The 20,971-nt window shown below is 38.4% G+C and overlaps 1 protein-coding gene across 4 annotated transcripts in view; it reads right to left on the bottom strand.

Moving 5' to 3' along the window:
- The window catches only part of stxbp6 (syntaxin binding protein 6 (amisyn)), a 59,386-nt gene that overhangs the window by 32,540 nt on the left and 5,875 nt on the right, over nt 1-20,971 (bottom strand). For 2 of the 4 annotated variants that reach the window (XM_047157773.2, XM_017475938.3), the window contains exon 2: nt 19,063-19,267. In XM_047157773.2, coding sequence (XP_047013729.1) covers nt 19,063-19,216 — 154 coding nt within the window. In that variant the 5' untranslated portion in view covers nt 19,217-19,267. Of the gene's footprint in view, nt 1-19,062; nt 19,268-19,428; nt 19,466-19,766; nt 19,840-20,971 lie in introns of all 4 variants that reach the window. The other 2 variants (XM_053682865.1, XM_053682866.1) reach the window with 2 other exon arrangements.

Below are 20,971 nucleotides of genomic sequence, written 5' to 3'. Positions count from 1 at the left end.
TGGGATAGTGTGAGAAGAAGCATTTCTCACCTTCTCATTCAGCAGGGAGACAAATCAGAAGGGAGGCTCACACTTCATTAATACACCACAAGCGCAAGCATGTTGTACGGTCCACAGGTTGAACAGTAAGTGCTGTTATTTAAATACAAGCTGCTAACAGTGATGAATAATATAGTAATAAATATCCCAGAAAATATGTACAGTTTAAAATCAACATGGTGTCATGTGTTATCATTTGCTAACATGGTTTGCCGCCGATATTCACAATTTAATTTAACATATAGGTTAAGTTTCAACTACTGTAGTTCAATTATCTTATAAGAAAAGATAAGAAAGGTCAGACATTTTCAGTCTGTACAGCCTACACTAAAGCTTTCACATATATAAAATAAAGCAGGAAGGGAGAAGCTGCTACAATAGTTGTAGGAATTCAGAATAAAGTAAGAATAAGAAAAACACAAACCTTCCCACTTCACATCAAAATGTCTTTTCAACTTGTTACGCATCAACTGTAATTATCAATCAGTAATGTATCGATCAGTGCTCGAGCAACCTTGGGTTGTTCTTGAGAATCGTAGAGAATCAATGGGAATCACTGGGGGATTTGCATAATGTTGTGTTATTTGTGTGGAAGAATTAAAATGCCACAAGTCTGTATGCACGCCCACCTCGCCGAATTTAGTTTCATATCTGACTTAAGCTCATTAGTTACCAACAAGCAGCTGGTGTTGCTGTCAACTGACATGCAAGAAAAGAGACCGCCCCCAATTTCTATACAAAACTGACTGGAATTTTGGAAGCTTCTCAGCAATTAAATGTGAAAGTGTGTGAATTTCCTATTACCCTATTATTTTGGGGTTTTAAGGTACAAGCAAAAGAAGATGGTTTATCTAATTACACTGGTTTGTGGATGGATGGGTGGATGGATTTTTTTTCTGAAACCCAATTTAAAAAAGTAAGTCATCGCATTACAAATATAGATATACAGTTTATTCTTGCAGATGGACGATGAGTGGAGCCTGTTGGAGACTATAATCCAGTTTCATTTTCCTAGTGGATGGAAAGGCTTTCATCCCATGATTGGCATGGCTGAAACAGGCTGAGTGGATGGATGAACTGTAATGATCCCCGAAGAGGAAATAAGACAATGTCAGCCAGGAGCTACTGTAGATTCATGTGGATTTTAAAGGAAATACTAATGCTGCATCCTAGTAGTTTGTTTACTACATCCAGCATAAAACTAGGGCTGGGCGATATGACAAAAACACATCATGATATAATTTATCACAATACACTTTTCTGAGCTATCCTAAATACTGCAATATATTTTTATAATAATTGTTATTTTTAATTATTACAAACTGACTGGAAAAGGCTGATTTTTACATTTTAGTGTTTAGAAATGCAAAATTATTTTTCTTATTTTCAGTGTTAAATACTGTATTTTTATACTCTGAAAAATAAAAACACATTTATTACACATTGGTTTATCAATAATAAACCAACATTATTATTTGTAACATTTTTAATGCAGCACAACCGATATACTGCGATAAATGTTGTGTATAAAGCCTTTGTGAATTGTGAAATTATATTTTTGTCATATAGCACACCCCTAATATACACTGCGTTTAAGATTGATAGTCAGTGACAGAAACTGATGTGTTAGTAGAACTGCACACGGCATGGATTGGAAAACAGATGCTGTGTCTGTAAAAAAAAATAAATAAATAAATAATAATAATAACAAATTTCAATTTTTCATGCACCCTGGAACATTTTTTTTAAATTTTGCGTTTGTCACCAAAAAGCAAACTTGAAGTAGAGCACTATAACGGACAGGGCTAGAGTCCTAACTCATCTCACACTAGATATAAGGCCTGTAATCATAGCAACGACCTCAGAAAAATACCAACATGTCTTCCTTGATCATCATCCATCCTTATTCAAAATAAAAACTCTTCATCTGACTTACAATGAGCCACTCATTCTCTTCATAATGATACCTGCATTTCTCACTTGTTCACAAACTCCAATAAAGTCTTGAATTCCTCTCACATCAGACCTATGATGAACACACCACTTTCCTCTTAACAGTAAGGGAGATTGCTGGAATTGGACACATACATCATTGGACCCTCAGTCAAAGACATCAATAAGTGAAAGCGACATCTACCCACACATCCCTGATGCTGACAGACTAGTGCTGTTCAACACCAGTTACTAATGCAATATTAATGCGGTATAATGAAAAGATTATGCAATGAATAATGTATTGCTCTCTTTGCTCGCATTTGGATTGAATGAGCCCAACTGTGATCAGGTGAAAAGCGTACTTCTTAAGAAGAGGAAAAAAAAAACTAAACAAAGGGGTGTGATACAACAATATAAAAGATTCTAGAAAGAATCAATAGTATTTTTGTGAAAATACTTTCACATGCCAAATGTCTTGGGGTATAAAATCTGTCTGAAATACAGGCCAAACATCTAAAAGTCTAAATAGTTGAAAGAAAGCTCACATTACTCTGTATAGTATAGCAAAATACACACTAGAGAACAAACATGATGAAAGCCACCTGCATAATTAAAGTCCCCATCATATTCATTTAAATGAATAATTATCTATCGGTTAACAACAATGATCCAACAAAAAGGTTCGGCTCAAGAACGTTCACCAGCATTTCACTTGTGCACATCTGATGTACAGCTTCTGGCTGGAGCAGGTCCAACCCCCAGCTGCAGACTCCATTAAGGAGCAGACCAGATACCCCTCGTGTTTCTCAAAATATTTAGCATGCGGTACGCACATGGACTGGCTGCTAGATGATACTCCATTGAGATGGGAGTAAACTAGCGCCAAACATCTGTCAGATCAAGCACCTATAAAGAAAGCGTTAGGCGGGACAGCTCCATGGATTGCCTCAGTCATTCATCTCAACAGCAGACCAAAAAACAAACAAAAAAAAAACATACCAGAGGTGAACTTGGGTGTGCAAAAGTTAAGCCACTTAGCAGTCATGGTCTGGACTGTGAAAACACTGAGTCCACTGTTCTCTCTTCAGAAATGAACATAGTATCAAAAATATCAAAAAACATTTTTTTAAAATGTATAAGTAGCCATAAGTCTGGTACTTTTCCTCAATAAATGTGCCACAAAACCAGCTTTCACAGGAATAAGTCATTTGCTTACAGATGACTAACCACATGTCCTTTCTGAAGCCTGCTGGCAAACATGCAAGCTTATCGCATTTACTCTACATTAATTGTTTCAAAACTCTGGAATAACAACCAGATGCTGTGAACTTTGTCTTGATCCAGAGGATCTTCTGCCCCAAAAAGATCACTGTGTCAGTGTTTAAACATTTGCAGTGGTGGCTCAACAGTTAAGGTGCTGGGTTACTGTTCAGAAGGTCGGAGGTTCAAGCCCCAGCACCACCAAGCTGCCACTACTGGGCCCTTGAGCAAAGCCCTTAACCCTCTCTGCAACATGGGTGCTGTATTGTGTCTGATACTGCACTTACTAAGAAGCTGGGATATGCAAAGAAAAGAATTTTACGGTGCTGTAATGTACGTGTGACAAAATATACTGCCAATATATAGCCAATGAGCTCACAGTTCAAACCAGGACTGTAAAGGCTTGCTGATTTTATAATAGGTATCAGAGTCTATGTGGGCTGTAGGCGATCGTGAGAGACTGTTACTGTTAATCATAAAATATTAATACAAGTTAAAAGTCTCTCATAAGTGTCCCTACACAAGTGTCCAATAACATCCATTACAACTCCGTTAAAAGTCTTAAATGACAATGGGCACAAATCATGCACCACTGGCTTGCAGATTAAGTCCAATTTACACTAGAGCCAACACTGAAGATGAGCACCATTCTATAAATGCTTTGACATTGTCATCATAAAAGGTTTGTTAATTGAATTTTCTATAACATGTCCAGAAATGTGGTTGGAGTCTTCTACACTTTGATTAAGTTTTAAACAATGGCAGAGCTCAAGCTGTTACTGTAGTGCAGAAAACTGTAAAGCTTTTGCGGTGCGTTATTTCTTTCTGTTCAGGAGAAATGTTTAATTGTAGTTGGAACTGATATTTGATTATGCTGTATTAAATACGCTCCGCACTCTCTTAGCTGTTAAATGAATATCCCATCATTAACTTTTACAACTATACAGATAATAAAATTAGGCAAAAGGGACATCCCTAGCACCTACACCAAATGCAAATACAAACAGCCAGCCAGTTACGAGGTGGACTTTAAGGTTCAATGTTGGTGATAAGAGAGTGTTTAACAAATCAGATAAGTTTTTAAACTGTGTAAGAAAAAAAAAAAAAGAAAAAATTCCAAGTTCTCTCAGATAAGCATTAAGACAAAACAAATCTATCAATGCACTTTAATTGATAAGCCTTAATGGGACTCTACAGTTCAGCTGATTAGAATCTGCAAAGAAACAGCTCATTTGCTGATATTTCAAAGGGATTAAAAAGAACATGCTTTCTAAATCTTAAATTAACAGAGGTGGTCTCAAACCTGCCCACAGCAAAACATAGTACAGCAAAAAAATAATGATGCAAAGACATTTCAGACTGAAGTAATACTAAAAACAGAACAGGTAGAGAGCCAAAAAGAATGGACAAATCAGGTGCTTATTTAGTATAATGGCGTTAAGTCTGAAGAAAATTAAATTGCCATTCTGTACATGCTCTGCCCTGCTAAATCAATAGCGCTCCCAGGCTGGATGGACTCCTCTCTGAAATCAGGCGGTAGTGGAATTAATTACGCAGCTCAGCATATCTATCTAAGGGTCCATATAAGAAGAGCCTTGCTGCAGTCATTCCCTTCTGCACAACCTACTCAATTATCAGTTTGTGCATGTGGGAGCAGTGAATTTGTATGTGATGCTGAAATGCAGTTGGTTTCAGTATAGCTGTAATAAAAGTATGAACAATTATTGAATGTGCTCATATAAAATGTATTATACATTTTGAGTGAGTTTTCCATGTAAACACAGCACCTTTCCTTTGCTTAGGAAGTTTCATTCCCCACTTTACATTAACCTCAACAACTTTTATTCTAGATTTTCTAAAAAGTGCATTAAGCATTCTAAATGCAACAAATATCAGCGTTCGCCTCTTAAACAGAATCCCACTGGAAAGTGAATGCAATAATCATCCAGAATGAAGTCAAAGAGCTCTATATAGAAAAATAATCCCTAATGAATATGCTAAGAACGGCTTTCAAAAAGCACATTCACAATAGCGCAGATGTGGGAGTGCGTATCTGGAAAGCATTTGCTTGAGAATAACGGATGACTGCAGTCATGCGCAAGGGAACTGGAAGCGCAGGGAAATAGGTCCTATCTTTGAGGAGTTCTGATAATTGCACATGCCTATGTAATGCATGGATGGATGCACTATGGTGAAGTATTTGAAGTATTTGAGCAGTGGTGGCTCCCGATTACTGATCAGAAGGTCAGGGGTTCAAGCCCCAGTACCGTCAAACTGACACTATTGGGTTCTTAAACCTCTCTGCTCCAGGGACACTGTATCATGGTCTAGAATCTGCTCTGACCCCAACTTCCTAACAAGCTGGGATAGGTAAAGAAAAGAAATTCACTGTGCTGTAATGTATATGTGACAAATAAATTCTTCATCTTCTCCTATTTACCAAATAAAAACATCATGTCATACCCATTCCCATGTTCTAAAATTATATAGTGTGGTATACGTGCAATCATGAACTGCAGTTCAGCATCACATTTTACGTTAGCACATTGTTGTGTACATTGGTTCCAAGTGAATAAACTGAGTTGCATGAACACAATTTGTTTTTCGCACAACCAATATGATTTGATTATCTATTTTCCTGGAATAAAATCACTGCGCCCTCACCTGAGCTCAGGACCGAACCAAGGACGCTGGCGTTGTGAAGTTTAAAACGACACCGTATCCCAGACAACTTTTCGCATTCAGTGTTGGTGCTTACACTATAATCAAGAAAGGAATATAAACAGGGTTTTAACAAGACTAATTTTCAGGCAGAAGATCTCGATTTTTTAATCACGAGTATTCATTGATTTTAGGGACAACCTATTTTTATTGCACTTTCACATTTAAATAAACAAACTGCTGCTTTCACCTCCATGTTATGCTACATTCCTGCTAATGTACAATTCTTTGCATCAAATTGGACAGGTCCTTAAAGTGCATCATCTCGTAGAGGCAAAATATATATAAAATTGTACCCGAAATATAGGACGAGTAAAAAAAATTTTAAAATACCATCAACCAAATGAAAATATGCATCAAATATAACAATATGCAACCAAATGAAAACAATTCAGGCGTATGCAGAAAAGGCAATAGCAGTGTTTACAGGAGGAGAGACACAAGACAATTTCTTTTAGGAGCACTTGTGGTCCTAATTACAAAAATTTAGGAGCACAGTTGACGTTTATTTATTTATTTATTTATTTTGAGATGGTAACATTAATGTGCCACAATATAACACAAGTAGGCATGAGAAAACTTGAGCTTGTCAATTATGACAGAATTTAGGAACATAGTCTGAGCCATGACACATTAATTTACCTTCTGATAAACTAAATCTAATACTTTCAGTTGTATGCAAAAAAAAATAATAATAATAATAATAATAAAAAAAAAAAAAAAAAAAAAAAAAAATGCCACACCACACTGTTAACCTGTTTCACCTTGTAAACAAATACAATAAACATCAATATTCAGTGTTTGAAGTCTGCTCCTCTTAAATATATTTCAAGCTACACTATTATACATTTTCCGCAGTCATGGTTCTGGGTTGGAGTCAGTTCTCGAACCGCTCTGTGTATATTGTGTATATATCTGAAAAATCTCATATATGTACAGAAGTGTACATACATACGCTCATCTTCTGTCTCTCTTTGTTGTGCTTGACAAACGCAACACTGCGAGTGCCAGTTTGTGGCAGAGTCAAGTCTCAGCAGCTTTCTGAAGGCTTAGTGTCAGTGAGGCGGAAGGAGGGAACTGGAAAGAAAAGGTGGAAAAGGGAATGGAAGAAGAAAAACAAAACTAAGCTGGGGTGCCGTAAGGGAAGTGTGACTAATTCATAGCAGTACTAGTCAATGGCTCGATCTCTTCTGCATATTCCCTTTTTTCTACAACATAAGGGACTGTGATCATGGGCTGCTCAAAGCAAAGCAGACCTTTTTATTTCCATGTACTGTAGCTCTACACTGTTCATTCAACAGACAGGCTAGAGAGCACTTAATCAGAGACATCGTACACAGCAGACACATTATCACTACTCCAGTAATAAAGGCCTGGCTTAACATAGCTCTATACAGTGGACTGAGACATGCACTTGCAAAACATGCACTTCATGGTCTAGACATGAAGTTTATAATACTGCTAATGCAAAATAACAATTATATCAATTTTGAGGCTCTAGCCGTGCTCTTACGTTAAGTATCGTGGCTTCTTCTTTGTGGGTATCATTAGAGGCATTCAAAGAGAGTACTAAAAACTAAAACAAACTTTACCATGGTCAAATCAGACAGGCCAACTAGTGAAGGATGGTAGAATGTGACAAATGGTAAGCCAGGAAAGGCACCTTAATTATCCTTGCACCTACAACCATTTACATCATCAATCTTCTACATGAATGTCAGTCCCCAGGAATAGCAGATATTACAGCTCTCTGCAGGTCAAAATCTTGATCTGGCTCATTGAGATGCTAACAGAGAAATGAACTATGTTCAGACACACGGAGGCAGCAGATAAATTGAGCAGCAGGGAGTAAAATGATTGGAGCATGAGGGTAGCTTGAAGGATACCGAATCTTACCAGCCAAACCTGCCATTCTTAATATGAAATTTGAGTGCTGTATTATATATCATGTATCTCCCACATCAGAATAGCACTAAACCTACATGCACAAATTCTTTTTGGACTACATGGGACACAGTGAAACAAGCAACAACAACAAAAAAAAACAACAACTTATAGTTTCAATATAGTTCTTTCACAAATTACATGTCTAAAATAGAAACTGGAGTATGCACACAGTAACTTTACAGTAACTACAAGCTGCTTGGGGTGGAAAAAGCTGCTACATGCTGTCTGTCTAGACCAAAACTTACATCTTACTTGGGGTTTCGAATCCCACCTCTGCCTTGTGTGTGTTTGCATGTTCTCCCCATGCTTTGAGGGTTTCCACTGGTTTCCTCCCACAGTCCAAACACATGCATTGTAGGCCGATTGGCATTTTCGAATTGTTGATTGTTGTGTGTGTGCGCACGTGTGTGCACACCTGTGTGTGTGTGTGTGCGCGCGATGGTGCCCTGCGATGGGTTGGCACCCCGTACAGGGTGTTCCCCGCCTTGTGCCCCGAGTTCACTGGGATAGGCACGACCCCATGTAGGATAACTAGCATGGAAAATAGATGGATAGATGTTACATTATTCAGATATTAAACTGTGCATTAATAGGCAAGTAGACATTTAGTGAAGTATAGGCAAACGGGGGGAGGGGGACGACACACAATAATGGGAACACAATATAGACAGTAAAACCTTAATAGCGTGATATTGACATATGGAATGAAGTCAAGTGAAGTTCATGAATAATGGAGATTTTTCTAACACTACTCGACCAAAACTTTTGTTGAAATCCTTCACAAAGTGTCTCATTTCTTCCTCTTTTCATTTTACATTACACAAAGTTTTCACACAGCATGGGTCAAAACAGCCTCTTGGTTCTGTCAGCATTAAACCAAGGGAGCATCCCTCATCATTATGTGTATAAGCACTGTGTACACACACACACACACCCCACCTCAAAGATACAGTGAGCTGGTACTCAGCCAAAATATAAGCGCTACAGGTCTGCACCTGTAATATTAGCACACACCTGCCTAATGGGAGAGAAATCACTGTGTGCTAGCTGAATCTGAGAAAATCAGAGGTGACACTAGTGGGATCACACTTATTTCTTATGGTTGGGGAGATTATCATCATGTCAGACAACATTCTACCCAGAGTCTCAGTCTGAGTTTATTTCAGGTCAGTCTGTTCTTTTCTTCAGATCAGTTAAAGTATTCTTTTGGCTGCAGGCGTGTTTGAGGGGGAGATGGTGACTGCAGATAGCACAGACGTCAGTGACAGGCTTCAGAGGAACAGCATGAGCACAGCCAGGTGGATCAAGTCGAAGCAGACCATCTGATGCATACAAATCCCTCTCTATCCACCAGACGCAGTAACACCCCCCTGCTCATTCCACCATTGAAGAGGCTGGAAAATGAGCATTTAATACCTGCCATGTGTTTCATAAGATGACTTAATGACCAAGTCTTCTCTAAATAGATATGATCACAGGCCACACATTTTGTTAACAAAACAAAAATTCAATAATTAATATCGGTTGGCAAATTCACATTGAGTGTGCATGTGCAGTTAGAATCAAGTCAAATTTGAGCCTTCACGTTATGCTACCATTCCCTCATCTCATTTTTCTTTAACTCGCATCCATAGAAATCTCCTCAAATCAGACGATCACACTTTCTATAAACTGTTTACGTCATCTAAATCATGGTGTGAATTTGGAGTAAATAGAAACATTTAGTACGTTATTCCTTTTAGTATTTCCTACTATTTTGGGGTCTGGTTATGAAGTGGGTGATTTTTGGAAGATTTGGCAACCCCACTTCAGACAAATCCGATCACAAGTACAAACGGATTCAAGACTCATTAGAACACCAGGTGTAAGATTCATCTCGGTTGTCCACTTCTGACTGGATCAACCAGACAGATGTTCATACAAAGACTGAACAGGGCCATAGACCTTTCAGCTTGACTGTACAGTGCTTTATTCGAGTGATCTGGCCTCCCCAGTGAGCATTTTATAATCTACATAAATACCCATGTATTGCCCATCCATCTGTGGTGTGTGGGCCAGGGGCGACCTCCGAATGCGAGAGAATGTGAATAATAAAAAGCATTTATCTGCACAGGCCCTCAAGGTCATCACTCCTCACTTTCTGTAATGCTAAGCAGATTAATTCAACAGCACACTTGACATCACAGAGCAGTCCATCTCAGTGCTGCCACATCCATCAATATTGTGTAACCACAAGGAGAAAAGTAGTTACTTGCAGTGCATGCTTGCTCATATCCATTATCGTGTACATGTGAGGCCAAAGACATCGATATTTTAAACATGTCAATACTCTCAGTTGTAGCAGACCGATATTAGTACTTCGCTCTGGATAAATGTGTGCTTGCGAAATAGTCTGGCTAATTCTGTCATGATTATTAATTAGTCAAGGGTCTGGGCTACTGGGGAACCAGACTTTGCCAACTGCCACCTATTTCATTACCCTCTTATTAAAAGTAGCGACATCAATGCGCACACATGACCCACTGCTGCCATGCCTCATAGTGTGTGTCTGGGTCAATGTCTAGGAGTATATTAATGCAGACTCCTGATAAGACTGGAGGTACTGCTGGAAAAAGACAGAGGGGTTGAAGGTGCACTTAGACACAGGACTGTTCCTCATTGATTTGACTGCACTTCAAGCTGCTAGCAAACAGGAGAGCGCTGAACGCTGCCAGGCAATCTGCTCCTAATTTCCTCTGGGTTATCTCACCTAAGCCAGGCTTCTCTGGAACCAGTCTGTGTTTTGGATGAAGACTGAACAGAAAGTGAGTTTTTAACTGCAAGAAATAGAATGTTGCTGTCAAAAAAAATAATAAAAATACAAGACATGTATTTATAAAATGTGTTAAATCAAAAACCAATTTGAAGAAAACCAATGTACAAAGCTATGTGGTAGAAATGTGTGCCAAAATGTTAGGCTAAATTTTTTTTTTAATCCTTTGTGGTCATTTCATTATAGTTACAGTTGGAACAGTGGTACAGTTTAATACAGTTATGCTTGTGTTTAAATAGAATAAACACGTAGAAATTAGAGGACGGCCGATAGTGGATTTCACGAATACCGATAACTAAGTTGGGCAGTACCTGCCAATAACCGCTTAATCAACAGAGCGTTTTCAAATTGATACTGAATGAAAATAACACTCAAACTAAAATATTGCTGAACTTTATTACAGTATATAAAATAAACAGCACTAACCATACCACGAAAATGTACTGTACTTTTTAAGATAAAACAAATATATTAATACAGTCGCAATTAATAAATAAAGCAAATAAAAGATTTACAGTGCTGTGAAGTTTTTGTGTATATCTCATTAATTTGTTTCAGAAATTAAGTGAAAATGTAAGATAAAACAAAGGCAACCAGAGTAAACACAAAATACAGTTTTTAAATGAAAATGTTATTTATTGAAGCAAAAAAGTTATCCAATACCAACTGGGCCTGTGTGAAAAGGTATTTGCCCCCGTAGTTACTAATTCCCGAAACTACATTCATAATGAGTGCCTGGACTAGACACAACCAGGCCTGATTACTGCAAAAATCAAATCAACACTTAAATAGAACTTTTTCAACAGCATGAAGTTGGTTAAAGAGTCTTACCCAGTAACAGACTATGCCAAAATTGAAAGAACTTCTAGAAGTAATAAGGAAGAAGGTGATTGAAATGCATCAGACTGGGAAGGGTTATAAAGCTCTTTCAAAGGCTCTGAGACTCCAAAGAAACAAAAATTCCACCACAGTGCTGTGAAAGACTGATCTCCAGTTATCTGAAGTGTTTGGTTGCAGTTATTGTTGCTAAAGGTGGCACAAGCAGATTTTAAGTTTAAGGGGGGTAATTAGTTTTTCACGAGTGAAAGGGGTCGGATAACGTTTTTTTAATAATTAAAATAACCTATTGTGTGTTTACTCAGTTTGCCTTTATGTTGTATTTCGTTTGAAGATCTAAAACTATTTACTACGAGATATACAAAAACAGAAGAAATCTTTCACAGCACTGTACATCCAAACTGAACCAAAAAGTAATGCTCCAAATAACAAGTAAAAACAGAGATATCCAAAATGAATTTTTTAAAAAAAATTTTTTTAATATAATTAAAAAAAAACACTTCAAATAACACAGCAAAATTTGTCAGTGATAGTTTTTATTTCTCCACTAGGGGCCGCTCCCATACTGTATGACCACAGCAGCACCTTCTCAGCCATTCCTGCAATGGACACGAATGGGAAAAACTGTGTGGATTTTTGCCGATAACTGATAGTTCCAGCAAATCGGTTATCGGTGCCGATTAATTGGCAAAACGATCAATCCATCGACCTCCAGTAGCAATAGTGTAATGGCTATCTGGTTCAAACATCCAGATGCTAGCTGCAAAAACACAGATCGAGCTGCTCGAACTGGTAGACCATATTTTCCACCTTCCTTATTATTTGACCAAACTGATCACAATCACCTTGCTGTTGTGTTATTTCCTTCATATAAAAATAAAAACTTGCCTACGCTGTAGTATCTTTGCCAGCTTGTCTACACACTTGACAGGCTCAGGCTGTGTTTTGGCAGCTGGTAGCTGTTCAGACCAAGATGGATTTTTCACCCACCTCAGTATGAGCTCCTGCACAGTTCAGCAACTCACTTTGAGCCCTCGGTCACTGTGTTAACAGTATGATCAAAGTGAAAGTGCACTGCAGACCTTTGATGTTGAATAGTTTAGAAATGACCCAACACACCCTGTTATTCATGAAGCCTGACCTGCTTCAGTGAATGTCAAGATTAAAGCAAATATCAATCCTTGCTGCTTATGAAAGGAAAGGAGTCAGAGCTATTCCAACAATGTTCAGACAATTGTTTACATTAAAGCGTTTAAAGAATAGAAAACAATTTTACATTCTGAATTAAAATCTAAAATGTGCAATACAGATTTGTATTCCACAAAAGGTGTACAAATAGCTCATTACACTCCAGGGCCATTTTGTAACACTAATTGTGTCTGCTGCTTCCTAAGGAACTCAGAAGTGTCTCTTAAATGCACTCCCAAAAAAGAAAGTTTGAACAACAAGCTATAAGGCAGTGAAAGCCTGGAGTGTCCTTGGAGTTCAAGAAGCTTGCTGACTCTATAGCGTACAATCATTACTACTTCTATTGTACTTCCATCTGCTGCTGCAAGGTGACATTCCTTTTCAGATCTCACACTACATGCTTTTAAGACAAAACATTATTTGATTAGACTCATTTTCCCAGGTAGCATACTCAGTTCTGGATCTCAAGTGACACACAAAGCAAAACGCACAAACCTGCACCGGTCTACCTCTATTCATTTACATGATAGATTAGCCAAGCACATTGCTAAAACACAAAACCTTTGCTATAAATAAGTGCAGCCAGACACTACAATGAAATGAAATTCTGACATGCAGTACAGTTTAGGTTTGATTCGATTCAACTTTGTCAATGAGGAGAGTACAAATACAAAGCCAACGAAATGCAGTGATATTATAGGGGAAAGTGGGGTCAATTGTAACGTCACATTTCTTTGTAAATCTTATGAGTGAAACATTCTAAAGCTCCAAAAGCTTTTTTTGACACATTTGTTTGTTTGTACACGTCCCATTCTTCTTGCCACTTATTTAATATATAACGATTGACATTAGGGTTAAGGTCTGAAGGAGGCCTGATTAATTGCCTCCTTTGCAGCCATATCAGCTTGTTCATTTCCTGATAGACCAACATGACCCAGGACAAAGCAGAAGATAATATTTAAAAATTGATTCAGTAAGTGGTCCTCTTAAGTTAAAATGCAATCTACCAAAGGATGATCAGTTTTCCATTGCTTGGAGATATGATTTGGAGTCCGTGAAAATGATAAAAAATTCTTTTGTTGTGCTTTTCCAATATATTCCAAAGCTGTGAAATTGACCATTGTTTTGGATTCCATAATGTAGCTGTCCAGTCACCATTGCAGCCGTTACACCGTTTTCCACTTTCAAACCGTGTGTAAATATAGGTAAGTAAAAAGGGGAATGGCTTCTAATGTCTAAATATTGTGGTCTATATACATTTGGGTGAGTCATTCCTTTCTTCTGAGGAGTCAAATCCATGTTGATCCAGGTTTCCTTAGTGTCCAGGGGGTAAAAGACTAAAGTGCATCCAGTTTAAAATGCCCAAGTTTATATTTAAGTTTTCTAAAATGTGGTTTAATGCAAGTACCAAAAAGGTCTGATGCTTTTAGGTTTGCTCTCATACAAGTAAATGTATTTGAGATGAAAGACTGAGTTATTTCTGCTTGCTTTTAGTTTGATAGCATATTGTAGTGATAGCTTCAACCATCTATTTTGAAGTGATGGTTCACTGGCTTCAATGTATAAACGTCGCACTGTTGAGGTTCTGAATGCTCAAGGCAAGCCGTGGTCCCTGATGATGCACTGTGTCAAGCAGCTGTTTATATCAGTGGTTCTCAAACTGAGGGCCGCCAGATGGAGCAAGGGGGGCAGCTTAATATTATTTTAATTGATAAATTTTACCTATATGCAAGTCGGGATTGTTAACCTTTGAACTATGATGTACATAAACATTGAAACTATTAATATATGAAATCAATTATACAAATAACACTAAGATGAAACATCACCAAACAGAGGCATCCGTTGATAAACAAATGTACAGTCCTGTTAGCCACACGCTGATAAATCCTAAGACTATTTAAAATGGATACATTTAAGATAGAGGATGTAGTTTCTTAGTCGAGAAAGTTCATACAGAAGAGCCTAGAATGAAAGAAAAAAAATTATTTGCGAAAGTTTTGGAATGCACCCTACACAAGGGGCGCTTCACGCTGAAAAAGTTTGAGAACCATGGTTTATACGATTTCCTGGCAGAATCATAATGTTCACATAGTCCAAACGTGATTGGATCAATCCTCTATAAAGGTGCAAAAGAACAGTGTACTCTGCCATTTAGTTTCGGCCAACAAAAAAGTTTAGATCACAGCTTTTTGATGTCTTTGACTGGTCCTGCTACTCCTGTGACTCCATTTGTATAGCAAAAAGGGGGCAGTTTAGTAAGTGGCACATCAGTAGATAGTGACTCTAGGAGAAGAAATCTTTGCCAGTTTTAAAATAACAAAAAAAACAAAAAAAAATTAGTGGTCAGTTCAACATCCAAGTCCTGGTCTAATATCCGTCTTTTAATGTTCTGTTTGTTTACCATGTTTGAAGTATGTTTGTTCATCATCTCTGCACCTCACCCACCTCGGAGTCCAACAAGGGGATGTACAAGTCTGCGGGAATCCACCAGATGTACACCAAGGATACTGGAATGAAATACTCGAGCAGATTACAGGGCTCGTACAGATGCTTCATAATGAAATTCCAGAACTTTCAAGGATTTTTCAAGCACAATTTTTTTTTGTTTTCAAGGACTATACGAGAAGTCATTCAAACATTCTTATATATTATAATAATAAAAACACAACAAATTTTTACATGGTGCCTTTTCCAGCCATGCTGGACTAAATTTGCATTTCCCAGACATCTTCGTCTTCACCATAACGTGATAAATATCACTGTACGATGTCATGCGCTAATTAGTGCCATTGCATACTTGCATTCCGCCTAGTGTCAACTCTTTACTTCTGTTTACTTCTGTTTACTTCTCTCCTACTCTCTGTGCTCACATGCTGTATTTCAATACAGCCGAATTCCCAATAAAGCTGTTCTCATTTACAAATTTCACAAGTTTCTGTTGTCAACGGAACAAGTATGAAATAGTGACTGAAACGCGGCGCATTAAGACTACATGTTATCCAGCAGTCCCTTCCAAGCTGCTGCTCTGCATTGACAAAATTCTGATTTTATAACCACAATGTCGTCTGACAAAATCACCAGACATAAGATAACGACAATGGCTGAGCTGTGATTTTGCCGATATTTCCATGTAAAATGATCGCTCAGAGAGAATGTCTCTCTTATTCTTTCTCTCTGAATGTGCTGCTCTTCTCTGTCCCTCACTGAACAGAGTAGCCACAGAGAAAGGTGTGCCTGCAGCAGGAAAGCAGGGCCTCGCACTCGTCGTGCAGAACTGGTCACTCTCTTCTATAGAAAGTAGAGAAGGTTTGTCCAAAATGTTGCAATGTGTGTCACTAGGAGCTTTTTTTGGTGGGAAAAAAAGCCGCCAAAGTCGCCTGAAAAGTGGACCGGGGCTGTTTCTGTTAAAATGAGTAGCGGGAGGGGGAGGGGGAGGGAGGATGGCCTGCAGCAGGGTGTCATATATTGAGTGAAAGGATTGTATTCGTGTTCTATCAAAAATAAACACTTTAAAGTTATTTAGCGATTTCATATTTATTTACTTTTTATAATTCAAGCACTTTTTAAGCACCACTAAATAAAAAAAAACGGCTATTAAGGTTTTACTTAAATTTCAAAAAGCCAAATTCAAGCACGTTGTACAAACCCTGATATAAACAAGGATTATACTACTCCTCAATTGAGCCTATGCCAACGCCTTCTGGGAAATGTATATAAATAAATAAATACATACATACATACATACATACATACATACATACATACATAAATAAATGGTTGATTGTAATACCAAAACAAACACAGTCAAGTCATCACAAGCCGATTGATTGGAACATGCCTTTCCAACCTCTAGTCTGAATGAAGTAGGAGCCAAAGTGATGTGTTGGATATAAGGAAGCTACAGCAAGCCAAAATCCTCAAGCACCAGGATCTCTTCCTCCACTGACAAGCCACAACTCACGGCCAACAAGTTGCAACATTTGTCACCTTTTATGATCAGCAAGGGGATGCTAGGGGGTTATTCTATCCCAGGTCCCCACGGGGATATTATACTAATTAAATACTTCTGAAAATATCTTAAGATATTTAACACATCTTAATATGTCTCTTCATTAGATTGTTTTTAAACAAGTAGAAGATTATTAAGCCTATTTCTAGATATAGATTTTCATGCTGTGATTAAGTTGCTGTTCTTTTGCAAGGAGGCTACTGATCATGTGTAGAGCAAGTGTCCCCACTGTAGCTGGTTGCTCACTGGAGCAATCGATAGTTGTGAAACTGACCCCACTCTCCCCTAGTTTCTAAGTTTACTACAGATGTACTGGAACAGAAGATGGAAACAGTCAGAATTTTAGACCAGATGGAAGCAGTCAAGCATTGCTATATGCAGTGCTGCTGTGCTTATAAAGCAGAACTGCTCCTCAAGCTTATTGAGAGTGCTGGTGCTGTAACGTTGGGTAGTACAGTACAAATCTCCCACTGACTTTCATACAGTGGTGGAGGCCAAGCTAATCGACTCAAGCTAGAAGGCACAGCAGGGCAAAAAACAGAGTCCAAATGTTGCACTCAATCTGCTGCTTGCTTGCGTTGTTGCACAAGACTGCCAATTTGCTCAGGGCTCTCACTGTTGTGTACAGTATGCTGATTTATTCCCGACATGCTATTTGGGTGCTATCCACCTCAACAAGCTGCTCCGAGTGTGGGACAGAGCTCTGGGCTTTCCATGACACATCTGATAACTTGCATGTCTCAGATCACAGGTTATAGACCAACAATAGATGTTTGCTCTTACAGTAATTCAGTGAAGAAAGCAAAGTACCATAACACTTCATAAACACAAGCATACACAGAGAAATATCAAACCATTCATTTGGAAAGTGTAACGTCCATCTGTTGTCCATTTGAAGTGATATGGTTAAGTCTGAAACAAATGTAAATACAATGAAAACAATCACACGCTGGTTGCTGTAACTCCGCCCTTCCATGGAAGCTGTGCATGAACAGATGGGCACCGTGATGAATTATATATCCTTTATAAGCAAAAGAAAGTATGGGCTTTTCAAAACCTCACCCCACTAAATAACAAATGTGAGGACGCAACACACAGGATGCTTCTTCTATCCAAGGCAATCCTCTTTTCTCTGTGCCTTCTAAAGATACCCACTTGAGTCATCCACACTATATTTGTAGGCAGGCAATCAGTCAACAAAAGTCAGCTGAAACTTTTAAACCTTACATAAAATATCGTTATACAGAGATGGACGATGGTGGTTGAAAAAAAAAAACATCACATCAGCTTTGATATAGGTACCAGTCAACCCTCAATTTATAGTTTTCTATTAAGCCAGATGACTAGCTTGCAGTTGCAGCAGAACGCATGCTGCTGTGAAACACAAGCATCCTGTAGCTAGAACCTTGATGTTCACAATATAGGCAGTGCACATGTTTCTAGGATTTACTGTTAATTTACTTGAAAATACTGTACTTCCCACTCCAAGATAGCCATCATTAATTAACCTGCATTTTGGAATTAGTATTCGATTTGGGTGGTGGCAGCTCAGTGGTTAAGATGTTGGACGTCTGATTGGAATGTCACATGTTCAAATCCCAGCACAGCCAAGCTGCCACTACTGGGCCCTTGAACAAGGCAACTGCTCAGTTGTATAAATGCCATAAATGGAAGTGATTTGGCATCCAAACTAGACTCTGCCTTATACAACACTAGTTTTTCAAGTAAAGTATTTAAAACATTTGCCAAATAAGCTGAGTCATAAACAGCATTCCACTGGAAGTGAAACAATCACAGTAATCAGGCACAAAATTAATTGGAGTACTGAAACTGACACTAAAAAGTGAGCAGACTTCCACCCATTATTCAGTGGCAGGCTGATAAGGTGCACTGAGTGGTTTAATCATTATGAACACAATATACACAATCCCCAGAGGAAGAGTGGCAGTGATAATGTTCAGGCTTGGTAGGGAATAGGAGTGGCCATCTTAGTTTACAAGGAACTGTCAGAATATTTGAAACATACCAAAAATACAAACCAGTGCAGAACAGAATAGTCTCACAAGCAAAAGCATAAGCTCCTTCTGTACATAGTATGATTATTTATAGATGAAAACTACTGGGCCACATTAAGCGTGACGTAACAATTTGCAACCTTCAGACCAAACTTTTTTTTTTTTTTTTTTTTAAACAAACATCTCCTCTCACACTACAGGATGTGTGTTTTGCAACATGATAGAAGGCTTTGGTGGCTCGTGGTTCTGGCTTTCCAAATAAAAAATGAGCAGCATTGGGATAAGACACAAGTTACCTGATAGGCAGATGAAAGTCATGTAGTCGCCCTGACCACCTGTAGCCAGGAAGGGAATCTTCTTCTTCGTCCTCCTCTTCACCTGCACGGCTGCCAACATCCTCTCGTTGTGTGGGATAAAGATCTCTTTGTTGATGGCTGACTTGGCACTCATTGTTGCCAAATTCAGTTACTATCTTAGAAATACGGTTCCGAGCTCTTCACCCTGACAAGAAAAGTAAGACAGACTCAATAACTGCCATGTGGCCTTTGTTAAGATCTAAGGAATGTGTACAAAGTGTCACACTGACTATAATACAAAAGCACCTAAGGGCTCTGGAGGGGTTTATCTTCAAATATGAGAAAAGAAAATCAGAAGCACAGTACCCTCATTCATTCATCTGTTCTTCAGTTAAGCATATCCCTAAATGTAGAGGATAACATCTTAGAGAACATTCAAGTGGTCAACATAGCACAAATCATGAACCATTACAGTTTATAGTTTCATATATAATGAGCTTAACAATTGAAGCTTATTTTCCCTCAAATTATTGTTTACATGATGCGTTTAAACAGCACAATGTTTAACAGAAGAGGCTCAGCATGTTTGTGCGATAATGACTGTCAAAACAGAAGAAAAGTGATCAAGACAAACAAGGTATGCATTCACTAATGCAAAGCATTTTATCAACCCGTCACTTTGAAAGTGATTCGGTATGACTCACATCATATCCATCCTCACAGCAGGCATTCCTGGCATTAGGGGGGAGTGAGATTTTCTGGAGGTCATGCAGTGATCTATCACACAGAGATAGAAGAAAAGCTCTGCTACTGGGCAAGCTGAGAAAGACGACATGAAGGTGCATCGCTGTGATTCATGTTTTATTGGTCTGTTTAACTTTTAGATGACTTTTTACTAATTGGCTCCAACAAAAGCTGGAATAAAGACTAGTGTAGCCTGATGTAGATTCCACCTTATAGCATGTGGATGGTCAGCCCGAAATAATTTCACTGGTTATTCCCTCATTGCTCAGTAATGGGAGCAGGTACTGATCCATTAATCTCAATCAGATATACTCACAACCAGAACCAACATGGCTGATCCTAGAGTTAACTGAAGAGAGAGTACACTCTCTCTCTCTCTGGCACACTTTATGCCAGTGTTGTATGTAATTAGTATTTAATTAGTTTTTTAAAAAAAAGCAAAAAGCTGCAGCAACATCATTAGATATTATCAAAGGGGTACATTATGTAGATAGACTGAAAGAAAGTAAAGCTGCTATGCAAAACAGTGCAACACTGGACCACATGCAAGTTGTCCAAACAATTAGAATGACTAAATATTACAATATATTTGCAACTTGACACCTCTTACTGGTCAGAAAAGCAATACTGTCCATATACACATATCGCAAATAAACATGCAGATACAGGCTGATAAGGCCTGGGATTCACATTGTGCATTGTAACACTCCTCATTACAATAAAGGCCAACAAGATTAACTTCTTCCTAACTGTTTACCCTTCCTTTAAACTCATGTTGTAAAGCATGCCTGTAATACTGAAGGAATGACAAAACCACTGACATCCTGATTAACCCCACACAGTTACAAGCAAGCTGTTGTCTACTACACTGGCATCTGCACAATTATCCCAGCCTCTTACAAAACACATGGACAGATTCTCAGTTTAAAGTCGTCCCAGCGCGCAAAAAAAAAAAAGATGAACTCCAAGCTGCAGCACCACACTCCAAGAGGAACTTTTCTAATGCCATGAAAGGTTACACAGTTAGTGGCCTCCATGGGAGCTTGCCAAGATGTGGAGCTGAACATCAGGGTTTCCCCAGCAGTGTTATGCTCAGACTGTGTTAAGCTGGACTCTTCCCTCCTCTCCGACTGTGATGGAAGGCTCCCCTGTCTCTCTCCAAGCT

The sequence above is a fragment of the Ictalurus punctatus genome, chromosome 9 (assembly GCF_001660625.3).
Source record: "Ictalurus punctatus breed USDA103 chromosome 9, Coco_2.0, whole genome shotgun sequence".
NCBI classification, from domain to species: domain Eukaryota; kingdom Metazoa; phylum Chordata; class Actinopteri; order Siluriformes; family Ictaluridae; genus Ictalurus; species Ictalurus punctatus.
The sequence above is the reverse complement of the archived record's forward strand: the minus strand, read 5'-3'. Positions and strand labels throughout refer to the sequence as shown.